General features: G+C 37.2%; 1 protein-coding gene across 1 annotated transcript; it reads right to left on the bottom strand.

Moving 5' to 3' along the window:
* Positions 1-663: 663 nt before the first annotated feature.
* On the bottom strand, positions 664-10,760 carry si:ch211-220i18.4 (SRSF protein kinase 3). The gene is made up of 12 exons (XM_060894261.1): positions 10,349-10,760; positions 8,951-9,036; positions 8,566-8,674; positions 8,310-8,397; positions 8,148-8,235; positions 7,848-7,954; positions 5,899-6,022; positions 5,758-5,804; positions 5,527-5,634; positions 3,217-3,286; positions 3,056-3,148; positions 664-1,721 (listed from the first exon to the last, which is right to left on the bottom strand). The coding sequence occupies exons 1-12, from the start codon at positions 10,387-10,389 to the stop codon at positions 1,537-1,539; spliced, it is 1,146 nt and encodes a 381-aa protein (XP_060750244.1). The 5' UTR covers positions 10,390-10,760; the 3' UTR covers positions 664-1,536.
* Between the last annotated feature and the right edge of the window lie 166 nt (positions 10,761-10,926).

The following is a 10,926-nucleotide window of genomic DNA, read 5'->3' as shown; positions in this document are numbered from 1 at the left end:
TCTGCTCTGAAGTCCTGAATGGAACAGTGTTAAAAGTTGGAAAACATCAATAAACATTGCAGGTCCTTAACAGTTTTGGGGACTTTACAAACATTGTTAATATGGGTCTTGAGGGTATCAAACAAATAAATAAATCAAACAAACAATAAAACAGCTTGGTAAGGTTGAGAAAAGCAAGTGAACTGAGCGTACACTACCATGAGCATATTTTCAAGTCTGTGAATGTGTGTAGGGGGGCACGGTGGCTTAGTGGTTAGCACGTTCGCCTCACACCTCCAGGGTTGGGGTTCGATTCCCGCCTCCTCCTTGTGTGTGTGGAGTTTGCATGTTCTCCCCGTGCCTCGGGGGTTTCCTCCGGGTACTCCGGTTTCCTCCCCCGGTCCGAAGACATGCATGGTAGGTTGATTGGCATCTCTGGAAAATTGTCCATAGTGTGTGAATGAATGAGAGTGTATGTGTGTGCCCTGTGATGGGTTGGCACTCCGTCCATAGTGTATCCTGCCTTGATGCCCGATGACGCCTGAGATAGGCACAGGCTCCCCGTGACCCGAGGTAGTTCGGATAAGCGGTAGAAGATGAGTGAGTGATGAATGAGTGAATGTGTGTAGCTGATTGGACACATGCGTGAGTGCGAACTTGAAAGTGAATGAGTTCTTTGGCAAGTGTAGTCAATTTATTTATTTGTATAGCGCTTTTAACAATTCACATTCTCAAAGCAGCTTTACAGAAGTATAGAAACAGAAGAGAAAAAAAGAAATAAATATAATAATAAGAATAAAAATAAGATAAAAAAAATGAATACATATTCATTTAAAAATTAAAGTACTATATATATTTCCCTATCCCTAATGAGCAAGCCAGAGGCAATGGCGGCACGGAAAAACGACCTGAGATGATATGAGGAAGAAACCTTGAGAAGAACCAGACACTGAAGGGAACCCATCTTCATTTGGGTGACACTGGACAGTAAATAATGTAAATGGAAATAATGTCATTTCTATAACAGTTTATAATAGTGCAACATAATGTTGTATTTTTGTCCATGGTGGCCATGTAGTGGATGAATGCTGTGAAATGGAGTCTGTGGATTGTGATTTGAAGTTTGTGGATTGTGATGTGGAGCTTGTGTATTGCTGTGTTGTGACAATATGAGCTTCATGATAGTATTTTTGTTTTGTTTGTTTTTTAGCATGACTTTATTGAAATTCATTTTTTCACTTTATTAAAATTAGCAGACAGTCATTGATTGCAAAACATGTGCAGCATCTTATTAAAACTAAAACCTTTATATATGGTTGTTTATTCTTGACTGTGCATAAAAAGTTTCCTATAGTCCTCATAATTGAGCAGACATTCTGTCATTTATTTTAATTGTCCTTGTTCCCTGCACCAGAATACAAAAACTTCACTGTCTAAATAGTCATTATATGAAGATTGTAAGTGAAGGAATTTTAAACACCAAACCTTGCAGTGTGAAAATGTATCCACACAACATCTAAAAGCTCAAGCATCTTAAGAGAAGGTCAAAATGTAAGGTCACAATTTAAGCCATGGGTGTTTGAGGCACTGAGCTGCTGTCATCCTCCGCTCTGGCAGGAAGTCCAGCATTCGAAGCAGAAGGTCAGAGAAGAGAGTTGCCTCTTGAAGAAGGAAGTGATATTTCTCTATCAGGACTTCAAACAACCCCCATGGGCGAAGGGTAGGAATTCTTTGCAGGTTGCCTGTGACAGCATGTATAAGGGCCAAGAAAATGGGAGAAAATTATATTTCGTAAATTTTGTGATGCATTTGCAAATAGACAACACTTTATTTAAAGGGTATTTACCATGTGCCCTAAGGAATGCACTGCTTACAGTACTTTATAAAGCAATATTGGAACATTTTGCAAGGCATTATGTCAAAACCAATGAGATGGCAAAAGCTTTAAAGAAGTATATTGTCTTTACATAAAAGAGAGAAATACTCAATTACCATCATGGGTTTAATGTTTGCTGTGTAATTTTTAACCTTATCCTTTTTTACACAGACAGTTACACACAGTGCCAGGTAAGATAAAGATCAATTTTTAATTAAATGAAATAACTTTACAGAAAGAAATATCTGCGTGTGCATCAATATGTAAATAAATCTATGTGTTTGTTAAAAAACATATTTTGTTTTAATTTATATACTATATCTGTGTTTTTACATTGCCTTGGAGCAGCATTGTGCAGTTATGGCACTTTTGTTCATGCTAAAGCAAAAGTTAAGGTGCATAATTATGAACACAGTCAATGGTTTTGTTTACTATCGACTAATATTTACAGACTAAGATACAGTGGGTATATGACAAATTCTCACTTTTTGCTTTCTGCAAATTACCGCTCTAATGATAATGAGCCTAAATCTGTGGATGAAGATGTCAATGACATATCAGAACATTATGTTCCACACTATGACTGTGATGTCCATAAACACAAACAAATAACCAGCCAGATTAAAAAAACAAATGTGGGTCAACTGACCAAATTTTGATATTTCAACAAAATTGTAGGATTCCTTTTGTGTAAAGACAAAGTCACATACATTCTCTATCATCTAATGAATTTAATAAAAGCCTTTTATAAATTCTCTACTACTGCTTTATAATAATTTTATGCAGTGCCTTTGAATGTATTATAAAAGGCCTAGCTACCCTTCAGATAAGATTTTAGTAGGTGCATATGTGCTGTCTGATAATTAAAACCTCTTTTACATAAAAAAAGACATTCCCAAAACTCTTATTATTATGTTTTCTGATTCTAATATTGATCCAAAAACCAAATCAAACAAAAGCAATCGACATCAAAAAGGATTACAGATATTTGAAAAAAGCATCATTTCCTTCTTGTACTGTCCTTTGTAATTTAACCATGTACATTATACAAAACAGTAAAAAGTTAATCATGAAAATAGTAGTAGTAGTAGTAGTAGTAGTAGTAGTAGTAGCCTAAATACTAATCTTTTATTAAAAATATTGACTCTATATTCACTCTAATGTAAATACCATGATTTGTAGTCATTGCTTCCTACTTACCACTGCTGCTGAAGTACTTTGAAAAATATTTTCCAGACAGAGCCACTGATGCAGGGATTGTTCCCAGGAGCTCAATGATATGTGCGAGATGGTCTGAAATGTAAATATTGCTTAGTTTTTTGTTGTATTTATCGTTTATTTTATGTAGCAGCATTGCCTACCTTCTTCCAAAGAGAAATTCCTTCCAGTTTTGGGCTCAAATAAAGGGTCACCAGTGGCAAGTTCAAAAGCCTATTGGGTGAATAAAGAAAATCATTCATTTGCTTTTGGAAAATTGGCATGTTATAAATGATCACAATACAGGACATTTGTCTATGTAAAATAAGAGGGGATGCATGGTTATGTCCTGGTAAGTTTGATAATCTTAGGATCAATTCAGGTGGTGGGGAGTTATGGGGTGGTTGGGGGGCACATACTACTGTAGTTAACTCTAGTATGTGCTCTAGTACATCTGATCAAATGCACATTATCTTCTAGTGCTTGATAATATTATGAACAGCAGCTACGCTAATTCCTCTCCACTTGCTTCTCTTTTTCTACCCATCCCAAGGCATCCAGAGGTTATACCAGCTCCAGCTGTGTTTTCCGTGTCATGAAGATTTCAGACTTTCTTTGAGAAGAGGTCAAATAAAGATCCTGGATCTTGAGGTATGTAGCGATGTACCAGCTCCAGTTCAACATACATACATTCAAAAAGGTGATGTCAACTATATGTGGTCTTTAATTTAATCAATTGTCAGACTGTATTTTTACAATCACACCCTTCAAGGTTTCAAGGTTTCTTTCTCATCCATCTAAGGGAGTTTTTGCTTGTCACAGTCATCTCAGTCACCACAGGCTTGTTCATTGCGGATAAATACAAACACACTTAAATATAAGTCTTATATTAATCCTGAATTTTTGTATCTTTTGTATTTTGTTTCTTATGTTCTGTAAAGCTACTTTGAGACAATTTCCATTGTTAAAAGCGCTATACAAGTACATTTGAAATGAATTGAATTGAATTAATACTTGTTATGTTTTTAATGGTCACGTGAACTATTAAATATAACCTAATATGACATAAACTTCATTTGCATTTTGTTTCACTGTTAGATGGCTTTCTATAATGTGGCTATTTACACTGATTATATAACCATTACCATCATACCATGTTTTTCTTTCAGTTTTACATTTTTCAGTTTTCCAGTTTCAAAGATTCACTGTGGCCTGTGATCACCGGCTTAATGATCACCTTCACCTTCATCTGATCACTGATCACCCAATTTCACATTCACTCAAAATCACCTTTAAAGTTCCTCACACACTCGCTGATATTGGCAAAGATTATCTGACCATTATCTTTGTTTTTTGATATGGCTTTTGTTTTTTTTTCTTAATTTGCTCTTGTCTGCAAGTCTTTTGTTGATCGCATGACCTGTGCCTTTTATATTGACTTGTTATTTTTGCCTATTGATCTCGATTCATTTTTTTTGTCATTAAAACAAAAAACAGAAACCTGCAACTGCATCTAACTCAGCCTCTCTCTTGTGTCAACTACCAATAAAAACATTTGTCAAAAATATATATATATATAAAAAAAACACTTCCAGTATGAATATTCATTCATTCATCTTCTACCGCTTATCCGAACTACCTCGGGTCACGGGGAGCCTGTGCCTATCTCAGGCGTCATCGGGCATCAAGGCAGGATACACCCTGGACGGAGTGCCAACCCATCGCAGGGCACACACACACACATTCACTCACACAATCACACACTAGGGACAATTTTCCAGAGATGCCAATCAACCTACCATGCATGTCTTTGGACCGGGGAGGAAACCGGAGTACCCGGAGGAAACCCCCGAGGCACGGGGAGAACATGCAAACTCCACACACACAAGGTGGAGGCGGGAATCGAACCCCGACCCTGGAGGTGTGAGGCGAACGTGCTAACCACTAAGCCACCGTGCCCCCCTCAGTATGAATATAAACTTATTAATTTTTTTAGTAATTTAATTATAAAATAATAACATAAGCAGAATATATTTTAAACATATACACCTTTATGGACAAAATGATTTAGCTCAGTTTTTAGTAGCAATTTAATTTAATGAAAAAGCAATCAGCAATGTCTTACTGCCACAATTATTGATTTATTTTTCAGGTACATGGAGAAAATTAATATGGAAGTTATGCATAAACCCAGGATGTGGCCTTAGAATTAACACGTCACCATCCAATAGTGTTACTGATCATTTCATTGAATAATGAGGGATTTGAAACTTTACTGTGAAGGAGTATGATTATGATCCTGACGTATCCTAATTGATTAAAATCTGCTTTTGTCATATATCCCAAAACATATTGAGACATATTGGCTCAATTGCCAGACTTGAACCTCAGTGCATAGATGCTAAGGACAATATAAAAAAGTAGACAAAACATTAATAAAACAATCAGCAGATAAAAATGAACTCATTACTCACCATGCAGGCTACACTCCAGATATCAGCAGGAGGCCCGTATTCAGAACCTAGCAGAACTTCTAGAGAACGATACTGCTGGGTCTGGATTTCCTCACAGAAGTGTTTGTACTGGAACATGCAGATACATTTTATTTCATTGTATGTTGCATCAAATCTCGTCCTTCCATTTTTAATTGACAAGATTGGAATGGAGTTTTGTCCTACACAGAAAATATAAGGCCTTATACTCACCACCCAGCAGGAGCTGCTCAGGTCTGTGATTTTCACTGAAATGTTCTCTAGGGTTGAGTAAAGAGCAGGAAAGACAAAGGATAAAGTTTCCTCATTAAATGCATTAATTCAGTAGATGATTTATGACATTGTCTTTCTTACCAGGATTTATGTGTGTTTCATGTGCCAGAGGCTGCTGCCCAAGACAAAGCAGAATATTCTCAGGCTTAATATCTGCATGGATGATCTTACAGTGTGTGTGCAGATAGTCAAGACCCTCAAGCACCTGGAATTAAATTGAGGTAAAGAGGCTTGGTGTGAGCTTCTGACCAAGATAGTGAATGCAAAGAGGAGTGGACCAAAATTACTCCACAGTGCTGTAACAAACTCATTGCAAGTTATCACAAATGCTTGATTGTACTTCTTGCTGCTAAGGGTGGCCCAACCAGTTATTAGGTTTAGGGGGCAAGCACTTTTTCACACAGGGCCATGTAGGTTTGGGTTTTGTTTTCCCTTAATAATAAAAACCTTCATTTAAAAAATGCATGTTGTGTTTACTTGTGTTATATTTGGCTAATATTTACATTTGTTTGATGATCTGTGTGACAAACATGCAAAAAAATAAAAAATCAGGAAGGGGAAAACACTTTTTCACACCACTGTATGATGCTAAATATTCAGAATTCACATTAATCACCTGCTTCACTACACATGATGGCTGAGATGTAATCCTGTTGCAAGGTTAGTGTGTGCTAGTCAGAGTTAGTTTGCAGTGAATTAGTGTGCAGTGAAGACCCATATAATCTCTTTAGAATAAGGAACACAGTGTAGTGTAAATATTGCAGATACCCTGTCGTCTATGAGGTTGTTGAATGCTGAAAAATGGCAAAATAGAAATAGATCTTTCTTTTAAGATCCTCAGTTAGGATTTAAAACTCTAAAACCCTACTTGTCAGGTAGGGTTGACTTTGGGTTGTTCCGGCAGTCGTTTCTTGTGCCATGTGTTTATTTTGTCTACGTTCCATGTTCACGTGTCTGCTCCGCCTTAGCCTTTATTCCTTCCCGCCTCTGCACACCTGTTCCTCATGTGTCTAATTGTCTCACTATTTATATTTGATAAGGAATCCTCGTCATTGTATTGTCTTTGTGGTCTCTGTCTTGTTTTTGAGTTTTTTTTTGTTGTTTTTTCTTTTTCCCAGTGTTTTCTGTTTTTGTGTTATGTTTTATTTAATAAATCGTGTTTTTAGCTATCCCTGCATTTGGGTCTGGGTTTTTATCCACGAAGACATCTCTGTTTAATCGTGATCTGATCATGCAGACCAAACTGTAAGGCCTTGTGACTTGACTGTTTGAGGGATATTTATACTTCACCAGCACATCTCACTTTGATTGTGCTACAGTGATCAAAACAAAAACATTTATAAAAATAGATGTCATTTTGAACTATTTGTCAGAGAAGTTACATTTTTGTATATAAACTCAGTAAAAGCCTTGTATAACGTTTATATATCTCTGAGATTTGTAATGTTTTTTTAGAACTCTTTTTTTTAGAATTTTGTTTGTCAAAACTTCACTTAATTTTCCTCAGATCAACATCAGAAAATGAAGATTAAAAGTTAATAAAAAAAAAAAATTAACCAAAAATGTCCACATTTAATGCATTAACACATCATGACAGTGAACAATCAAAAATTAATGTGGGGTTATATCTCTGCAACATTTTGGCGTATTGACAGCAAACTGTGTGTCCTGTGTGACCTGAGGGCACATGATCAGGCCTGTGACAGTGCCATGTATGGCTCATGAGATATCTGTGAGATAAAACATTGTTCTTTTTGCTGTTTTTTTTTACCGTGTCGGCCATTTTGAGCTGTATTTTACAAACAAGTATTGTTACAAAACTCGGTTTGTCATACCTCAGTATGTCTTCTTCCATCTCCAGTTTAAATGCTTACACACTTCCTAAATAGCATATAATGTATTTTTTACACATATGCTCTTAAAGTTCTTAAACTGCTTGAACCTGATAGTTGTTGCTCACGTCTATATTATGTTTTTGATATTGGTGACAAAATGTTGATATCAGTTGTGTCATTCTCAGTAAGACTCACCTGAGTGATTATTCTTCTGACACATGCAAGTGAGAGGCCAGGTTTGCCAAAACACTCCTGCCAACAGCGCAGATCTGGACCCAGCAACTCCAGCACCAGACACACATCTGCATCAGTAAGTCAATTCGGAAAACACTTCATTTCATATTTGAGCTGCAAAAATATTTAACTGGAATATAAGTTCATGTTTACTTTCTGATGCCTTTAAAGGAGAAATGTTCTGAGAGTCAGTCAGCAATCCGTCATTTAACTTGTAATTCTATATAAAAGAGGATTGTTGTGGGTTTAAAAAAAGGATACGGATGCCATTAACACCAGCTATTTTGAACTCATCCAGCAACTGCACAATGCGTCCTCTCAGTGGGTGGCAGACTGTGGGACTGCTGGCCTATAGGTTCAAGAGCAACAGTCATATTGGGCTGAGAGAGTTATAGAGCGAGAAAAAGAGCAAAAGAGTCTCACACAGCGCAGTAGTGATAACTCGTCTTGGCCAGCCTGTGAGAAGCCAAATCCACTTTTTAGGATCTTCACTGCTACATATCTTCCAGACCTGAAACGCACACACACTTGATTGCCTACACAGACATCCTAACATGCTAACATATCAAGCTTCCTGTAAATGCAGGACATCTCTCCAGATGAGAGAATATCAACCACAGACACACACAAACATACAACACACACACACACACAGATAGCAAAAAGCATTCACACATACCTGAGGTCCACACAGAGCCACACAGTAGCGAAGTAGCCCCAACCCAGCTTGGACAGAACCTTATACCTCTTGTTAAAAACATCGCCCACAAGTACAGGGTGGTAGCCTCCTATAAGCAGAATACACACCACTGTAGCTCCACAGGATTAGATCAGAGGTGTCCAATCTTATCCACAACTGTGGGTGCACAACAGTTGATCTTTGCTTTCAGTAGACACAGATGTGGGTTCTGCTTGTTTGGCTTGAAAACCTGCACCATTTCTGGCTCTTTGTGGATAAGACTGGACACCCCTGGTTTAGATATATGTTTGTGCTGTAGGTAAAGAACATGGAATTCAAAGATTAAAAAATAGCATTGCATACTGAATATAACATAGGTGCAAACCATTGCAATATTCTTCGGGATCCTCCTCCTCTTCTGTGTTATCATTTTTTTTCTCAACAAAGTATGGAGCTCTTTTAATATGAGACCTGATTTGGGAATGCACACACACACACGCATGCGCACGCACACACACACACACACACACACACACACACACACACACACACACACACACACACACACACACACACAAACACACACACATTACCGCACATTACAAATCAGGCAACTTCTCCATCTTTTGTTCATATTCATTCCCAAGGGTGAGTTGAATGACCAAAACGATTCTGTTTAATTTTTTTTTTTTTTTTGATTATTCCAAATAATGAGTGAGGTTTAAGGTAGCAGTAGAAGGGGAAATTGAGAACACTGGCCCAGGACTACAAATTGAATGTACTGTTTCTGCAATTTATGTCAGTTTTAACATTTCCACTCTACTTACCCTCATACAATGAAAAGATTTTACTGCACATACAGTGCATATACAGTGTATATATACAAGCTTATGTAATTAAGCACATACTGAATAATAAATCAGTGCAATACACAATAATGGAGAAAATTAGGCTTTGGCTGTGTTATACACCGTGAAAGGCATTTCATAGAAATAAATACATTTGCCTGGAATTATAGTTTTGTCTACTTGTCCTAAATCTTAATCTAAGGTAACATTTCTATCCTGATGAGAATGATCTCTTCCAGGATGACAACGTTCGCATCCACAGAGCACAAGGTCTCACTGACGGCTTTGATGAAGATGATAAATGTTTCTGAACTGATGTGTTAATCATTAATATCATTTCTCCTGCACCATCAACATCAAAACATCAACTAAAGGATGATCTTTAGAAATAATATTACTAATTGCAGAGTACAGTGAGTTCAGAGACATCTGGAATCAGCGCCAAGGTGCGTTCATGCTAATCTGACTGCTCAATGACGGCCAGATCTATTTCCATTTAAATGTGTTTGTAGCCTATATTCTTAAGACTGCAGTAAGATGGACACAGTGACCTCTTTGTACCGTTAGTGTTGGGTTACCACATCAGTAACACAGCATGGCTTGCACACAGACACATCTATTTTCTCCTCTCAATTCTCTACTGAGTCATGAGAATGAATCTTATTTAATACACACCACACACAAAGGAAGCAGAAATATGCAGAACATGATATATATTATAAAAGTTGCACTGTGTGTGCTGCTATTGTGTACAGAGTTTTCACATCATTACTGTGCGCAAGACTCTGTTTCCATTTCACACAGAAATTGGCTGTGAAATGTTAGAAAGGCAGAAATATTACAATGTACAGTGTTTCAATGATATAACAGGTTTCTGTTATTGGTTAAGTGATTTTCATTGGTTAATTTTATAAAGAGTGAAGAAAAATACTCACATTTTATTGGATATGTGAAAGCACTGGCTGCTGCTCTGCATGCTGGTGGCTTTAAATTTAGTTTCTTACAGAGACTTTGGATTTGTGTGCTGTGGATTTGTCCCTGGGAAAGCTCTCTCTCTCTCTCTCTCTCTCTCTCTCTCTCTCTCTCTCTCTCTCTCTCTCTCTCTCTCTCTCACACACACACACACACTCTCTCTCTCTCTCTCTCTCTCTCTCTCTCTCTCACACACACACACACACTCTCTCTCTCTCTCTCACACACACTCTCTCTCTCTCTCTCTCTCTCTCTCTCTCTCTCTCTCTCTCTCTCTCTCTCTCACACACACACTCTCTCTCTCTCTCTCTCTCTCTCTCTCTCTCTCTCTCTCACACACACACACACACACACACACACACACACACACACACACACACACACAATTGCACTATTGAACTTATTGGCTTAAAATCGATGTAATTTTCTATTATTACAGTTTTATAATATATTACTGTAATATAACTGTGATAATAAATGTATTCTTTTATATATATATAAATAACACATTGTCCATTTTTAGGGTGAGAAAACTTATTTC

This window comes from Tachysurus vachellii, chromosome 19 (genome assembly GCF_030014155.1).
Source record: "Tachysurus vachellii isolate PV-2020 chromosome 19, HZAU_Pvac_v1, whole genome shotgun sequence".
NCBI lineage: Eukaryota > Metazoa > Chordata > Actinopteri > Siluriformes > Bagridae > Tachysurus > Tachysurus vachellii.
This window is presented reverse-complemented; position numbering and strand designations above follow the sequence as displayed.

What these genes read in the sequence shown, in the direction of transcription:
- si:ch211-220i18.4 (XM_060894261.1), bottom strand. Translation starts at nt 10,389, where the DNA reads ATGCAGAGCAGCAGCCAGTGCTTTCACATATCCAATAAAAT. An exon ending in TCAGAAGAATAATCACTCAG is followed by an intron (nt 6,023 to 7,847) that starts GTGAGTCTTACT and finishes ATTTAATTCCAG; the next exon opens with GTGCTTGAGGGTCTTGACTA. An exon ending in TGAAACACACATAAATCCTG is followed by an intron (nt 5,805 to 5,898) that starts GTAAGAAAGACA and finishes ACTCAACCCTAG; the next exon opens with AGAACATTTCAGTGAAAATC.